Source organism: Enhydra lutris, unplaced genomic scaffold (assembly GCF_002288905.1).
Source record: "Enhydra lutris kenyoni isolate GAN:26980312 unplaced genomic scaffold, ASM228890v2 scaffoldscaffold1, whole genome shotgun sequence".
Lineage (NCBI taxonomy): Eukaryota > Metazoa > Chordata > Mammalia > Carnivora > Mustelidae > Enhydra > Enhydra lutris.
In genome coordinates this window covers 34272023-34290226 of record NW_019154085.1, presented here as the reverse complement: position 1 = coordinate 34290226, position 18204 = coordinate 34272023, and the positions used below count along the sequence as shown (strand labels likewise).

Sequence of the window (18204 nt, the reverse complement as noted above, 5' to 3'; positions counted from 1 at the left end):
ATATGCTTCCTTAGATGCTTACTAGCTGTTTTCCCTGTACATAGGCTATATTTTCTGTAAGCAATCCGCATTCTGAAATTGTTTTCGTGGCCAAAATCGAAAAAGTACTGATGGGGAACATTGCAAATGGCGCTGAACCTTATATTAAGAATCCGGACTCCAACAAGGTAATGCATTAACTTTTCCATAAATAATTTCAATTGCTTTCAAGATATAAAATCACCTTGCCTTGAAGAATTATCAAGCTTGGTAAAATGTAAGTCTTGAAATAGACACTTCTTAGTGAAATGAATGTCCATTAGGAAAATTTGAAAGTTTTTATTCTTGGTTTATGTGTTTGACTGACTTCTGACAATCTATTAGTAGAAATAAACTTAAATGTGAATGAAGCTTTAACTCCAAGGATCAAAGTATTAGCAATAATAAAAAGTTAGGATTAATCTGATTTGAAAACAAGTGGATACATAGTTTACTGATGATGAAATAAGTGAAAAAGTAAGATAGATAATTTTATGCCAAATTATTCTAATATACCTAAATGAAGAAAGAAGAAATACTAAAAGTTCTTTGAATGGTGGGACTACGAGAAATTTTTACTTCCTTTTTTCTTTTTTTTAACTTATTTTATTTTATTTTTTTAGAGAGACTGGGCGCATGAGGCAGGGGGAGAGGGAGAAAGAGAGAGAACCTCCAGCAGACCCCGCTGAGTGTGGAGCCTGATATGGGCCTCAATCTCACTATCCTAAGATCATGACCTGAGCCAAAATCAGGCGTCAAAGGCTTAACTGACTGAACCACCCAGGCGCCTCTCTTCCTTTTTTTTTTAATAACTATATTCTCTTTAATAATCAAATGTTACTATAATAGAAGATAAATGTTAAATGTCTGTATTTTTCACACAAAGGAAATACATTGGGGAAAGAATGCCTAAACATTAAATTTGAGCATGTGTAACCTTTTAAGGCAGTGTTTAGCATAATTATGAGATTTGGAGCTTGGCAAACTACGACATGCCAGCCAGATCCACCTGCCACCTATTTCTATAAATAAAGTTTTATTTACACAGTCACACTGATCCATTTATGGATTGTCTGTGGCCACCTTCCCACTAGAGAAACAGAGCTGAGAAGCTGTGACATAGACCATACGGTCAACAAAGCCCAGTATATTTACTGTGTGACCCTCTGCAGAACAAGTTTGCCAACCACTGCTATCATGAATAAAAGCATAACACGGACTATGAGTGCAAATTTGAAAACACTTTTCATTCAGTGTTTTAAGGTCTTTCAAGTCTGAAAAAAGGGGAAAAAAGTTGGCATTCCAAGACAGGGGTACAACCTGTATTTGAAATTTCCAGAGTGAAAATTCCAGAACACAATACAGTAGGTCCAACATAGAGAACAGTGTTTGGTACTTTACAAGACAGAGTCTGCAGGCCAGTGGGCAGAATTTCAGAGTTTCAATGTAAGATAATATGGAAAAATATGTATTAGTATTTTACTTGGACAGTTTGTAAAGAGGTGTTCTAAACATATTTTTGTTTCTTTTTCCCTCAGTATGCACAAAAGATACTAAAATCCAACAGGCAGTTCTTCAGCAAGTTGGGAAAATACCGCATGCCTTTTGCCTGGGCGGTGAGGTAGGTTGACAGCTACAATCAACAGAAGAGTCGTGCATTTATAGTCTCCATTGAAAACTTCAGTTTGAACACCTCTCTGTTACCTGGTTTTGTTTTGTTTTGTTTTGTTTTGTTTTGTTTTTAAGATTTATTTATTTATTTGATAGAGAGACTTGTATGTCCACAGGCAGGGGGAAGAGCAGAGGGAGAGAGAGAAGTAGACTCCTTGCTCAGTGCAGAGCTCAACACAGGTCTCGATCTTATGACCCTGAGATCACGACTTGAGCTGAAATCAAGAGGTGGAGACTTAACTGACTGAGGCACCCAGGTGCCCCCTGGTATTTTTAATATACCAACACCTAGAAGAATATTACTGTGGTCATCTTCATAAACAGTACTCCCCAGAAACATGTGTTTTACAAGACAATTTAGCAGGACAGTTTAAAATAGATTGAAGCTGCGACATGAGTGCAAGTGTGTGCATGACCAGATACACTATAGCTTCTTGGAAGGATTGAAGTCATTACTTGTTTATTATGCATATTTGGTTCAATAAACACTTGACATTATATCAGTCCTGAGAGTTCGGTGTGCATAAAATTCAGATGGAAGCACGGATTTCTTATGCAGCTGCATATTTTCATCTATGTGCAAGGCACAGGGCTATATCTGGATGTCCAGATGAAACCATCAATTTGATCATCAAAACTCTCTTTGATTTCACTAAATTTATCAGTACCGGTTCATGCTCTGATAGAAATGCTGAGTTATGTGGACACTGTGGGTAGAATCATCCTCCTGGAGAGATAACCTCTGCATAAAGAACAAGAATTGCTTATGGATTTGATTAAAGATCAATTCCTATTGTTCTCCTCAATCTCTTGGCCTCCTTATGTCTGTAGGAATTTCTTTTTTTTTTTTAAATTAACATATGATGTATTATTTGTTTCAGGAGTACAGGTATTTGACTCATCAGTCTTATATAATTTGCAACACTCACTATAGCACATACTCTCCCCAGTTTCCAACACCCAGTCACCCCATCCCTCCAACCCCTCTACCCTCCAGCAACCCTCGTTTGTTTCTGAGATTAAGAGTCTCTTTTGGTTTATCTCCCTGTCTGGTTTCATCTTGTTTCATTTTCCCTCCCTTTCCTATGATCCTCTGTCTTGTTTCTCAAATTCCTCATATCAGTGAGATCATATGATTAATTGTCTTTCTCTGATTGATTTATTTCACTTAGCATAATACCAAAAGAGGATCATAAGGGAAGGGAGCGAAAAAATAAAACAAGACGAAATCAGAGAGGGAGACAAACCATAACAGACTCTTGACTATAGGAAGCAAGCTGAGGATTGCTGGAAGGGAGGGAGGTAGAGGATGGGATAACTGGGTGGTGAACATTAAGGAGGGAACATGAGGTAATGAGCACTGGGTGTTACATGCAACTGAAGAATTACTGAACTCTACCTCTGAAACCAATGATACACTTATGCTAACTTAATTGAATTCAAATAAAATAAGATTTAAAAAGAGGAAAAGCCCGGCACAGACATAAGGAAGAAAAGTTAGCAACATATAAACCAAAAGAACTTTAAAAAGTTAATTAGTGCTACAAAGTAAGACAGCCTTAAAAGTATCCATTTGAGTATTGGTGACATTATCCCAGTGGTGGTAACTTTAAAATCCAGAAAGAAGACAGAATTTGTTACTTTTGCCATTTTTAGTTCTCCCAGTACCCAGAAAGAAGCTGTCTAGATGTTTGCTTTTGCACACTAAACTCTAGGGCCTTAACTGCCTTTCTGGCAACCTCCACTGTGTTTACACTACAGCCAAAATGGTCTAAAAATGCATCTCTGGCCTTTTATCAGTCAAAGTCAGCCTGTCTTCTGCTCTTACAGAACCCAGAGTATCCTAGGAGAATAGCAGTATTCTCATGTTGCAATAGGATTCCTATTCTCAAGAAGAATTTTTATACCTTCATTTTATACCTCATTTTCAACACATTCACATATCTTCCAATTTCACATTTGTGTAATTCACTGGTTGTCTCCGCTGTTCTGGCAGGGTAGAGACTGTCTGTTTTTGTCCAGCACAACACATGAACCCGATAGACACCTCTTTATGAATGAATGCTGTCACAGCACTGAGCACTGAGGATAACCAGCCAGCCTCTGCCCTTCTCCAGCTCACAGACTATTAAAAGAGCCAGCCAGCAAGTGAGTCATTACAAGGCAAAGAGATAATAATACTTGAAGATAATACAAAAGCATGAGCTGGAGCCAAGAGTTTGTCCTTGAAAGAATCTAGAAAGTGGCACTTAAGCTATGAAGTTCTACAGTGAGAATCACTGCTACTTTTTAAGCTAATTCTTTCTCCTTCAGGGCCTGAATTTTATTATTTCTTGAGCCATATGTGTTCCTCCTGTCTGTTCTCAGCACGTAGAGAATCCATGACATCCCAGGCCATGACCATTTGGTATGCCCTTGGTTTGCCAAGGAGGGGGCAAGGAAGGAGAATAGAATCTTGGCTCCTGGGTAACCTCAGTGGGTGTTAGAGTATGTAGAGGTCATTTCCCTTCTCTGCCACTTGTTACCTGCAGAGTCCCAAACACATTTTAATTTATGTCCCCAAGTGTCCATGTCATTATATGTTAAATGGAATAATACAATTTGTCTCACAGAGTTGTTACGGGACTAAGTGGAATAATGGCTGTGAATGCTCAGCATGGTACCTGGCATCTAGATGACAGATGTTTAGTAAGTGTCATATTTGTGGTAGTAATCATGATACTGTGGAAGTGGAGGGGAACAAGCTATTTTAAGATAGTCTCTGAGAACATACCAAGAAGATATTAACAGAAGGTTATTAAAAAATTATTTTTTTCTTGCCACCAAGAATAGCAATACTATTGTCAAAAAGAAATCTTTACTTTGATATTTTGCCACAATCTCACAGTATAGCAATACTCTCATCTTATCATTCTTCTCCTGTTTGTATTTTACTTGGTTATGTAGGCTTCACTCAGTTAAAATTGTGGGTGCCCTAATAGCTTCCTAGCAGTATAGATAAGAGGTGATTGATTACCTGTATCAGAATTATCTGAGAGTGAATTAGAGATGGAATATAAAAGTGCTCTAATAATTTGTTCCTGTAGTCCCTCTACTCTCAGTGGGCTTCTCCGATTGGAACAGTTCACTCTTTTGGCAGATTTCAACTTGGATGCCCCTTCCAGGGAAGAAGTAGCTACTAAGAAGTCTGAAGTACCTACTTAGCCCCTGAGCCCATTTTCATTCTCTGCACAGCACAGATCTCTGTTTTCCAGTTTGTTTATTCCTTTAATCTTTTGTTCATTCACTGTTCCCTACAAATGTCAGTTCCCCAAGAATAGGAACCGATCCTATTCCATTATAAAAGGTGACTATTTTGAGCCCACTTGGTCCTGAGCCCTACTGTACATAGCACAGGGTATAATGGTGAGCAGAACCAGCCCTGCCCTCCTAGATGCAGCCATGAGGGAAACACATGTTGGTCAAAACAAACAAATGAAAATGAGTAAGTATATCATTCCAAATTGGGCTAAGTGCCCTGGAAGACAAGAACCTTGTCCTAACTGAGGAATTTGGGAAGGTTTACTTGAAGAAGTATAACTTCATTTGAGATCCGAAGAGTGACTACGAGTACCCTGAGTAGATGAGGGGCAAACATGGTGCTGATTGTTTGCAAGCATACGCATGGGGGAGGGGCTGCTTTGGGCCTTGTGACAGCAACACAGCTTGTGACAGGAGCACATTCAGGAACTAGAGCAAAGCCTCATGGGTTCATCACAAAAGGTAAAGTAGAGATGTGAGGTTGGAAAAAAATCTGGAGATTGATGGAAAATCCAGAGCCACAGAAAGAAATGGAGTGTCCTGTCATGTGGATGTCATGTCTTTTAAAGCCATTGGACCAGATGAGAGAGAAAAGGAATCTGAGGAAAAGCCAAAGTTAGAATTAGATGTCACCAAGTTAAGGAAGAGCCAGTAGAGATGACCGAAAGTGGTGGCCAGTGAAAAAGAAAGAAAACCAGAATTGAGTGTGGTCATGAAAACCAGACACAGACGGATTTCAAGAAGGAGGAATTGGCCACCATGTTAATTCAACTGAAAACTCAGGAAGATAAAAAGAAGGAAATGTCCCTTGGATAATATAGCAGTATAGAATTTGTTAATGACCATGGCAAGTGCTGTCGTGGGGTATGACAGGGCCAGAAGCCCAAATGGAGTGAGTAGTGGACAGAACACAGGATGAAGAAGTGAAGGTAGAAACTCAAATCAACCATCTGAAGTTCAGAGTATATTCCCACAGGTACCGGAAGAAGAAATTTTGAGCCACCATGCTCATCCAATCAACAAAAACCTAAATAAAATATCTATCCGTATAAAAAGCCGTGAAAGAAACCAAACAAAACAATTCATACCCAGCCAAATTTTTCTCTTGATCTTTATGTTACTCTCCTGTATGGAAACGCTTTGGAAGCGTGACCTCATAATAAAGGTCTTTCGCTCTCTAAGACTTATTATCTTGTGTTTTTTCTTTCTTTCTTCTTATACTACAGAATAACAGATTAAGAAAATATGCCTTTGAATTGAAAATGAATGACCTAACCTATTTTGTGCTGGCGGCGGAAACAGAGTCAGATATGGATGAATGGATCCACACCCTGAACCGCATCCTGCAAATCAGTCCCGAGGGGCCCTCTCAGGGGAGGAGAAGCACAGAGCTTGCAGAACTGGGGCTGGGTGAGAACAGATGCCTCCACTTCCACTTCCCTTCCTTTGCAAAGTGTGACCCGTGCATTTGGGTTCATTTAAACTGCTAGTAACTGTGATAGTTGTCAGGTCCTGCTTATCCATCCCTGAGCTATTTGCTCTAGAAAATCACCCCTAAATCTTGACTTTTACTAAATAGTGAGGGTCACCACACATAGGTATGATTTTGAGTTTACTGGCAATGATTTGAGGATGGAAGTCATTTGTCAGCAGTATTAAAATGTACCCAAGTGTGATGGGAGGTTAACGTAGATGGGATAGTTGTGTTTCATAGCATTTAATTTAATTTAATTTAATTTAATTTAATTTAATTAAGATGATATTATATAAAGACAAACTTGCATTACATCCTTTTAGTTGAAAGATATTTTTCAAAAAAAAAAAAGGAAGAAAGATATCTTTCATGAATGCTTTTTGACCATACTGAGATCAGCTTATATGTGACAGTTCCATAAAGTTTGCACAGTACTCGAGATCTTTATAAGATAACAAACTTTTCTTTTTCCCATCCTTATTACATCTTAAGATTCTAATTCATTCTACACAAAGAAAAGAGAGCAAGAGAGGGGAAAGGACAGGGGATGAGAAAGGTAGAAAAACAGGTCTCTAACTGCATCATAGACATGTGACCTGTGAAAGACAAATTCACCTTCAGAGTTGGTCGCTCCTCCCAAAGGAAAACTATTTTAAGTCCTTTTGCCCAGCACCATGGGATGTTAGAAACCAGAGTCTCTAAATTCTAGTAGTCTGAATATCATATGAAAGAGGCATGGGGTCATGAGGAAGAAAACTGAGGTTGACTTTAACACAACTACTATATACCGTGGTGGGTGTTTTACATTCTTGATTTACTCAGTAATGATCAACAAGAATATCAACGTTTACAGAATTTTAGAGGGTTTAACTAACCAAAGCTAGAATGCAAGTTTGAAATCGATGGCCTGAGAGTCAGAATTATCAAAAATGTATACACATATAAGAACACTTCAGTATGCATTGATGAGGTAAGACATGACAACCCCAGGTATAAAGGTAATATTAGAAGGATCAAGAGTTCTTATGGGTTCAGGATGGTGTCATGGAAAGAATCCCAAAATGACCATCAGGAGGTCTGATTTCCAGGTCCAGATCTTATAAGTGTATAAAGTCCTAGAGCCAAGGTACAATGAAGGCATCTGCTCACTAATATTCACCCCGCATCCAGTTTTGAAATGTTACAGCCTAGAGTAATGTATGATTAATAAGTATTACTTGGTAACTTCTCTTGGTGTATCTTTTCAAGATTCGCTGGATAATTCTATAACTTGTGAATGCACGCCAGAGGAAACAGAGTCTTCAGAAAACAACCTACACCCAGACTTCGCAAAAGTAATAAAGCTGACATTTTGCTATGCAAATAAATTTGAATTACTTATTAGTTATTGCTTTCGTGAAAAAGATGGAAATGCTGTATTTTAAGATTTAGACTAAGACAAACAACACTTAAAAGCATGTTTTGATAAGATTTGCTGAGTGTTGATGGAGGATATTAAAACTGTGTAATAATAAGGAACAACTTCTTGGCCATGTGGATGGGGCCGGGCTGTAAGTATCTGGATACTTAGCTACCAAAAGCTAACACAGTTTTCTCTGTAGTACCTCACAGAAACTGAAGAGACTGTCAAAACAACTCGAAATATGGAGAGGCTAAATCTGTTCTCGCTGGATCCAGATATAGATGTAAGTCAGAATTCTTTCTAAGCAGATGTGAACTTGATCCACACACGTGTGTGTTATGATTTAGAATTCTTTTATTTTTTGTGATGGGTGTTTGTTGAGAAAGACCTTCAACATTTTCTTTCAGACCTTGAAACTTCAGAAAAAAGACCTTTTAGAACCTGACTCTGTGATCAAACCATTTGAGGAAAAAGCTGCCAAGAGAATCATGATCATTTGTAAAGCTCTCAACTTAAATCTTCAGGGATGTGTTACGGAGAATGAGAATGATCCGATAACAAATGTAAGTTTCCTCCTGTTACATCCTATAAGGATCAGCCAACATCACACCCCACTCTGGCCAAAATCTTTTCTGTTGCTGATAATTCCAGGCACTGAGTTCATACCCTCTCTTCTCCGAGGGAGTATGAGTGACAGTATTTTCCACATCAGAAAAGGGCACAAATTCTGAAGTGGAGTTGTGAAAATGTTCCCATAAAACGTTCTTCTTACTTTAAAGAAGAAGCATCAAAGGGATTGTCTTCTAGGGTCCTTTCCATTAAATCACGCGGTGGCTCACAGTTTCCTATGATATTATTTGTACTTGAGATGGCTTTTTAATCAGATTTCTTATTTTCGTATTTATATGCTTATTTGAATGTATATTAGAAAATAGTTTAAATGAACAGGTCAGCTCTGTGATTTCATAACTATTAATGCTTAAGACCAGGCTACATAGTGAATCAAGTGAAGTAATATTAGATAAATATTAAGTAATAGTAGAGGTGGTACATGGAAATGGGAGAAAAAAAGGTGCTTCACTGATATTTGGGAACCACCACAGTGCTCATTAAATCAACATGAGATTCCTGTTACTACTAAGTGAGCTATCTTGAGAGTCCTTAGGCTTCTAGGGAACAGTTCTATACCAGTTGTATCTGTATTTGTGGGAAGGGGGCATTTTGTAAGCGTAAATATTATTAAAAGTTGAACTATAAAGAAGAAAACTGGGACATCTGGGTGCCTCAGTTGGTTAAGAGTCTCTCTCTTGGTGTCAGCCCAGGTCATGATGTCAGGGTTGTGATCTCAAGGTCATGAGATGGAACCCCGCATTGGGCTCCATGCTCAGCAGAGGTTCTGCTTGGGGATTCTCTCCCTCTTCCTCTGCCCCTCCCCCTGCTCACTCACACACCACATGCTTTCTCTCTCTCTCTCTCTCACTCGCTCCCTCTTTCTCTCTCAAATACATAAATCTTTTTTTTTATTTTTTTAAAGATTTTTTTTAATTTATTTGACAGATAGAGATCACAAGTAGGCTGAGAGGCATGCAGAGAAAGAAAGAGAGGGAAGAAGGCTCCCTGCTGAGCAGAGAGCCTGATTCGGAACTCGATCCCAGGACCCTGAGATCATGACCTGAGCCAAAGGCAGTGGCCCAACCCACTGAGCCACCCAGGAGCCCCTCAAATAAATAAATCTTTTTTTAAAAAAGAAGAAAATAAAAATCACACCTAATCCTACTATCAATAATAATCAGTGTTATTTATTGGCATGTTCCCTTTCATTATTTTGTAATGCTTTCCACTCTAATTTTTCATGATTTAATTGTCATCTTTCACCTTAAAGAAGAAAATTTATTTCTAGATCCATGATATGAGCCATATTTGCTTTTAGAAGACAGAACAGATACAAGTTTTCTCTGCTTATTGAGTACATGCAATCCCACACACATCTCTATATGTAGGATGCTTGTAGTTATGACTTTGAGTGGCTGGCAGGAGGGATAAGCTCTTCCAGGAAACTTTCATATCTGCTGCCCTTGGGTCTACAGGCAACACACCAATCCTCTGAGCCTTCTTTAACCTGTGTTAGCGGGATAATGGTACAAGCTATGGACCTCAGATTTAGTGAGGAGAACCAAGGGACCTGTGCCTCTTTGGGGTCAGAATGCCCGACCTTCTCCCCGATGAGTTCTGCCATGCTGGGCAAGTGGCTTGCCCTCACCCTTGTCTTCTGTAAATAGGATAGCAGTAACTATTTCAGATGATTGTTGTGAGAATTAAATGAAATAACATATGGAAAGAACTTAGATGATACTTGGTGGACAGAAAACAGTGATTGCGTATTAATTGTTACTTCAATATGTGGGAAATGGCTTTGAAATTTGTGAATACTATTTTGGGTGTTCCTTGTGAGAATCTTGTTGATAAAGAAGCTAAAACTGAAAGGTGTCACCAATAAGAATCTTCCCCCAGAATGAAACTTTCTCCTATTTTATAACTGTAATTGTGCACTAGGTTTTTAGATAAATGTGATCATTCTGGAGGTCACGCTTATTTATTTCTCAGCCAATACTTAATCAGTATACCTCCTGGGAGACAGACTTGTTCAAGGTACTGGGGAACAGCGGGGAACAAAATAACAAGCCCTCTGCCCTCTTGAAGATAATTCTTTTTGGAAAGAACAAACAGTATATTTTAAAAAAAAAAAGACAAGTACATTTACACAATAATCACATCTTGTTCACAGTTCTTTAAAGTGAATCAGTTTGACAGATGCAATACAGAGGAACGGGGAGACAAGTTCTTCTGGGTGGGGTGGTCATAGGAGGCCTCTCTCAGGAGGTGACAGTTGAATAGAGACGTAAAGGGTGAGAAGGATAAAAGGTACAGGTCAAGGGAAAATATTCAAGGTAGAAGAAAGAGTAAGTGGGAATACCCTGAAACCACTAAGTCTTAGCAAGTTCTAGGAACACGAAGCATGTACTGAGGAGAAGAGTAGACCAGGACAATATGGGAGGAACAGTACCAAGTAAAATAATGTGAGGTACAGGCTGCAGTGAAGAATTTGGATTTATCCTGAGTGGAGGCTAGAGTGATTTAAAACACTTTCAAATGGTGGTTCAATTTCTGTTTTTTTTGTTGTTGTTGTTGTTGTTGTTGTTTTAAGATCCCATCAGGAAAAAAAAAAAAATGGATTGGAGGAAATACGAGTTGACTAGGGAGAGTAGATAGGAGGCTATCACCATAGTTCACTGAATGCTTTAGACTAGGACTGCAAGAAAGAAGGAGAGAAATGGACGGATTTGACTGATGTTACATAAATTGAATCAACAGGTTTCTCTGATCCATTGGGTATAAGGATAAAAGGAAAGGATGAGTCTCTGGTTTTTGCTTTGAACACTTCTATGCATGATGGTGCCATTTACTAAGAAGACAAAACTAGATGAAGACAGATTTGGGGGATATTGGGCAAGAATTCCATTGTGGGCATGTGAGGCTGGATAGGCCTACTAGATATCCAGTAGAGATATACATTGGGCAGATTCAAAAACAAGTTTAGAGTGCAAGGGAGTGGCCAAGAATGAGACATAAACTTAGAAGTCAGTAACCTGGAGGGACATATTTGGGGATTTCTGTGTGCATAGAAAAAGGGCCAGAAAACAAATATTTAACAGATGAATAGAGGAATGACCAAAGAGGCCTAAGAAGGAAAGGCCATTGAAATAGAGATAAACCAGAAGAGTGGGTCCTAATGCCAAGAGAGAAAGTGTCACCTGTGTGGAATGGGCTGAGGACCTGAGAGTGACAGCAAGCCAGAGAAGAGCCCAGCAGCTGTGGCCACATGGAGGATGCCAAGGACTATGGTGGAGAAATTTCCATGGAATGAAAGGGTTAGGAGGAGCATCAAAACATACTTTCATTCAGGATTAAAATTAAAAAAAAAAAGAAAGAAAACAAAATAGAAAGACTAGAAACTTGCTTCTTGAAACTACTTGGAAATATCAAGAAAACATAACCCAAATCCTACTGGCATTTAACCATCTTGTTAAATAAAAATAAATGTTCTTTGGGTTTTGGTTTTCGGTGTTTGGTGTTTGTTTGTTTGTTTGCTTTTAACTAGGCACAATCTTAAGTGTGATTAAAAAATCCAATTTAGAAACTGAAACTTGAAGATAATGCGTTTTTCTTTCCAGCGCCGGGCAAATGACTCCTTCCACATGGATTCCTTTCCCTGTACTAAAACTCATATTCAGAAGTGTAATGTTTGTATTTGGGCCAGTCTCGCCAGGCACAAGAACATACCCGAGTTCAGAACCCGCATCAGAATAACCTTTTATGTCTTTAAATCCAGAGGGACAAGTTGATTTGAGATGGTTTGAATGCCCATATTGTTTTTAATTTATTTTAAAGTTGATACAAATGTTTAAAAAATTAGAAAATGACTTGGTAAAAAAATAATTTCATCGTGCTTATAAACAATAATACAAAAAACTAATAAAATAGCCTCACCTAAACTCCACAGTAATTTTTTATGTAATGGCATTGTCTTTAAACATTTCTGTATATTATTCAGTGACACTCTTTTGTTAATGTAGCTGTTTTTAAACTCATCATTTTTAATTCTGTGAGCATATTTTTAAGTTAATCGAAATATTTTTCCAGGTTGCCAAAGAACCAGCTCCTGTAATTAATGAATGAGTTTCTGAAAAGACTCCCTCAAAGAACTTTTCCATGATGAGGAAACAATATTTGACAGCATGTAATCTTTTAGTCAGTCCGTTGAAAACCAAATCCAAGTTGATGGTTTCTAGTATAAAGTATTTCTTTGAAAATAGCAATTGATTCCAAAATTCTGAACAAATAAATTTGCTTCACAGCAGAGTTACTTTAAAATTTTATGTTCTTCATTCTTTTAAGAAAATACAGAATTCTAAACATAAGAAGCCTATGACTTAATTTGTTAGGCTTTCAAGTGTCTGATTAAACAAATCCTTATTGAAAAGCCAGTTATTCAAAAAGTAAGATTTGACATTTAAGTTGAAAAGATGAATTGGAAGAAATAAATGAATCTCCGTATGAGCTTTAATTTCTTATGGATTATCAAAGTAGGTAATTTATTTTCATTCACCAAGCAGAAATGAAAATCAAAATGCCCCAATTTATGAAAAATAATAGGTTTTTAATATGTTTTGAGCTCCTACCTGAGTTATTTTCATGTAATTTTTGCATTTTCAACTCTTGGTAGATGACCACTATTACAAACCAAAAAGTTTTCTAAACTAAATTAAATTGGTAAAATATAAAACTTTTACTTTTAATTAGCTTATTTTTTAATAATTTATTGAATTTCATTTTATAAGTGTCGTTCTGTTTCTAATAGTAAGGGAGCTGGCAAGTACTGTTAATACTAAGGAATTACACTAATAGCCCTGTAATAAGCTAGCCATATTACTGTGTTTCAAAGCATATGAGATACCTATTAAACATTCAGTACAATCCGCAGCATGAGTCTGTACAGTGATGAACATAATGTGATTTTTGTATGTAACCTGCTTGTCCACAGAACACCTGCTGGTAGGCATCCATTCAAAATTAAGTAGCATAAACAAAAGTAAAAATGTTTTTCATAAGCATATTCCATTTTTAGAAGCCCGTAGTTAATTATGCATAATTAAATCTATTTGCATGCTTATAATTATATGTGTATATGTACATATGTATGATATGTATTTAATTACATGTGCATCTATTTACTTCAGTCCTTGTTTCATTTAATTTCTGTTGCATTTTATGGTTATCTAGTTGAAAATCCCTTCTTTCTTGAATCTTTCTTTGATTTCTATGATACTCTGCCTATATGAAAATTGCTGTTTGCTCTCTTTAAATCTCTCCTTCTACTCCCCAGTCTCTTTTATAAACTGCTTTCCCTTCTCCATCTCAATCCTTTGCATGCTGATATTTCCCAGGATGTCATTCTGATTCTCTTCCCTTTATCTCATGGCTAGACAAGAGCCCACATACAAAACTGTCAAGCCCAGTTTCCTTGGCTGAGCTCAAAACTCAACTGTGATTGGAATGTCCTGTAGATGACTCTGTATGTACCATCCAGCACTCACCTCTGTACCTTTGTCATATATATTAGTGAATGACATTGACATCCACTTAGTTTGTTATGTACTCATCCACTTAGCTTCTTTTATTCACGTGTGCCCCTGTGAACACTTCTCTCCAACCAACCAGGACACCCAGTGGACTTCTGCATCCTTTGATTGCACCTCCTTAATATTCCTCGAATGCATCTCCTACAAATTCATCCTTTCATGTTCTTCATGTTCTTTCATGAATTTATGGCTTTGCACATGTCACTCAACCAATCATAGATGTCCCTTCTAATCACATTTTTACCAGAGGTCCTGGGATTAAGCCCCCCACCCCCACCTCAACTGGGCAAGCTACATGCTCAGCAGGCTACATGCTCAGCTGGCTACCTGATCAGCTGTGAGTTGGCTTCTCCCTCTTCCTCTGCTCCTCCCCTCCACTGCTTCTGTGTGCACTTTCTCTCATTCTCTCAAATAAATAAATAAAATCTTTAAAAAAGAAAAACTCAACCAAGAAACTTCCCTTTCCTTCCCATCTTCCATTCTCTTCCCATTTTGTCTTTATTTCACATCGTCCCTTCTCTTCTTAGCATGGCGGTGAGAGGTGGAGGGGCAGTCACACAGAGATTTGGAGCATACAAGAACTCCACATGATAAGGGGCAGAAAGCTGTGTGAAGGCACAGAATCCTTGCACATAGTCTTGCCAGGATCTGGGACATTTGGCAGAGTGGTACAGAGTAGGCAATTAGAGAAGGCAGCTGTGGTTGGGAGACTGGTTACTTTGAACCAGTAAGTAAATTGATTGAACAAATAAGGAAATAGGCCAATGATAAGAAGAGCCAAATCTTTCACTATTAAAGGAAGGAGTTACATGAAATATGAATAGGGGAAAGACTCAAAAGAAGTCTTTGGATTTGAATTGGAAATACAAGTTTCAACATGAACTTACGAGTTTTTAATAGATATTCATGTACAGGTAGAGATAAAGTAATCATTGTAGATGTGAATGTTACATGTATGGACATGTGCATGTGTATGCGTGTGTTTGTAGATGTGTATGTGTGTCCCAGTAACTATGAGCATAATGAGCCCTGAGATCTTGGTTTCTAAATGTCACCCTCACAAAAAGGAAGCAGAGCTCTATGGAGAAATGACTGGAGCAATGGAAGTATAAGATGAGCATAGAACATCTTATTGAATAAAGAAGTGTCCCCCAGAATTATGGGGATCCACCAAAAAGACACAGGAGCTACCTCTAGCCAAATCTGGGACAACTTGAGCACTATTATAAATAATGATAGTAGGAGATTTAAATCTGTTGAATAAAATAGTAGTAGTCCATAAGTCTATACTTGTATAAATAAATAAATAAATAAGAAGGGAAAGCTCATCATTACGGTAGAATGCCGATGAATAAAGGGAGAAGGAATGATGGAACTAGATAAATCACATAGGTAGCCATCAGAGTTGTAGTTGATTCTAGTGGGAGTGACCAATGGTAGATTAAGTTTGATGAGTATCAGGACATAGGAGTAGTCTTAGAATATTTCTTTAAAACTTCTGATCACTTACCACTTGATATACATTATGATATGAAAAATATTATGTCATTTACCTACTGTTTTCTTAAATAATATACTGATGGGACAACTGCAGGTATAAGAATTTTATATCAAAACCACTGGTTCTTTGTTTTTCTGCAGATTGAGCCTTTTTTTGTGAGTGTGGCACTTTATGACCTCAGAAACAGCAGGAAGATTTCTGCCGATTTTCATGTGGATCTAAATCACACGGCCGTCAGACAGATGCTCTCAGGGTCTTCCGTGGCTTTGGAAAATGGAAACATTGACACTGTCACTCCCAGACAATCAGAAGAACCTCACATCAAAGGCTTTCCAGAGGAATGGCTGAGATTTCCAAAGCAGGTTGCACTTTTGTTTACTTGTGATGGCACCGAAAAGGGTTGTTTCATTGTTCTCACCAAAAGATTACATCAGTTTCTGAAATAAAAATTCCCTTCAAGCTGTCCCTTTAAAAAAAAAAAAAAATTGAAATTTTGTTAATGTCTTCAATATGCTTCCTTAGATGCTTACTAGCTGTTTTCCCTGTACATAGGCTATATTTTCTGTAAGCAATCCGCATTCTGAAATTGTTTTCGTGGCCAAAATCGAAAAAGTACTGATGGGGAACATTGCAAATGGCGCTGAACCTTATATTAAGAATCCGGACTCCAACAAGGTAATGCATTAACTTTTCCATAAATAATTTCAATTGCTTTCAAGATATAAAATCACCTTGCCTTGAAGAATTATCAAGCTTGGTAAAATGTAAGTCTTGAAATAGACACTTCTTAGTGAAATGAATGTCCATTAGGAAAATTTGAAAGTTTTTATTCTTGGTTTATGTGTTTGACTGACTTCTGACAATCTATTAGTAGAAATAAACTTAAATGTGAATGAAGCTTTAACTCCAAGGATCAAAGTATTAGCAATAATAAAAAGTTAGGATTAATCTGATTTGAAAACAAGTGGATACATAGTTTACTGATGATGAAATAAGTGAAAAAGTAAGATAGATAATTTTATGCCAAATTATTCTAATATACCTAAATGAAGAAAGAAGAAATACTAAAAGTTCTTTGAATGGTGGGACTACGAGAAATTTTTACTTCCTTTTTTCTTTTTTTTAACTTATTTTATTTTATTTTTTTAGAGAGACTGGGCGCATGAGGCAGGGGGAGAGGGAGAAAGAGAGAGAACCTCCAGCAGACCCCGCTGAGTGTGGAGCCTGATATGGGCCTCAATCTCACTATCCTAAGATCATGACCTGAGCCAAAATCAGGCGTCAAAGGCTTAACTGACTGAACCACCCAGGCGCCTCTCTTCCTTTTTTTTTTAATAACTATATTCTCTTTAATAATCAAATGTTACTATAATAGAAGATAAATGTTAAATGTCTGTATTTTTCACACAAAGGAAATACATTGGGGAAAGAATGCCTAAACATTAAATTTGAGCATGTGTAACCTTTTAAGGCAGTGTTTAGCATAATTATGAGATTTGGAGCTTGGCAAACTACGACATGCCAGCCAGATCCACCTGCCACCTATTTCTATAAATAAAGTTTTATTTACACAGTCACACTGATCCATTTATGGATTGTCTGTGGCCACCTTCCCACTAGAGAAACAGAGCTGAGAAGCTGTGACATAGACCATACGGTCAACAAAGCCCAGTATATTTACTGTGTGACCCTCTGCAGAACAAGTTTGCCAACCACTGCTATCATGAATAAAAGCATAACACGGACTATGAGTGCAAATTTGAAAACACTTTTCATTCAGTGTTTTAAGGTCTTTCAAGTCTGAAAAAAGGGGAAAAAAGTTGGCATTCCAAGACAGGGGTACAACCTGTATTTGAAATTTCCAGAGTGAAAATTCCAGAACACAATACAGTAGGTCCAACATAGAGAACAGTGTTTGGTACTTTACAAGACAGAGTCTGCAGGCCAGTGGGCAGAATTTCAGAGTTTCAATGTAAGATAATATGGAAAAATATGTATTAGTATTTTACTTGGACAGTTTGTAAAGAGGTGTTCTAAACATATTTTTGTTTCTTTTTCCCTCAGTATGCACAAAAGATACTAAAATCCAACAGGCAGTTCTTCAGCAAGTTGGGAAAATACCGCATGCCTTTTGCCTGGGCGGTGAGGTAGGTTGACAGCTACAATCAACAGAAGAGTCGTGCATTTATAGTCTCCATTGAAAACTTCAGTTTGAACACCTCTCTGTTACCTGGTTTTGTTTTGTTTTGTTTTGTTTTGTTTTGTTTTTAAGATTTATTTATTTATTTGATAGAGAGACTTGTATGTCCACAGGCAGGGGGAAGAGCAGAGGGAGAGAGAGAAGTAGACTCCTTGCTCAGTGCAGAGCTCAACACAGGTCTCGATCTTATGACCCTGAGATCACGACTTGAGCTGAAATCAAGAGGTGGAGACTTAACTGACTGAGGCACCCAGGTGCCCCCTGGTATTTTTAATATACCAACACCTAGAAGAATATTACTGTGGTCATCTTCATAAACAGTACTCCCCAGAAACATGTGTTTTACAAGACAATTTAGCAGGACAGTTTAAAATAGATTGAAGCTGCGACATGAGTGCAAGTGTGTGCATGACCAGATACACTATAGCTTCTTGGAAG

At 37.7% G+C, this 18204-nt stretch overlaps 1 protein-coding gene across 3 annotated transcripts in view; it reads left to right on the top strand.

Moving 5' to 3' along the window:
* The window catches only part of LOC111145251 (dedicator of cytokinesis protein 10), a 294365-nt gene that overhangs the window by 184818 nt on the left and 91343 nt on the right, over positions 1–18204 (top strand). For 2 of the 3 annotated variants that reach the window (XM_022500052.1, XM_022500044.1), the window contains exons 13-14: positions 45–167; positions 1557–1639. In XM_022500052.1, the coding sequence (XP_022355760.1) occupies positions 45–167; positions 1557–1639 (206 nt within the window). Of the gene's footprint in view, positions 1–44; positions 168–1556; positions 1640–6216; positions 6400–7711; positions 7798–8064; positions 8149–8272; positions 8429–15706; positions 15929–16118; positions 16242–17630; positions 17714–18204 lie in introns of those variants that run through there. The other variant, XM_022500061.1, reaches the window with a different exon arrangement.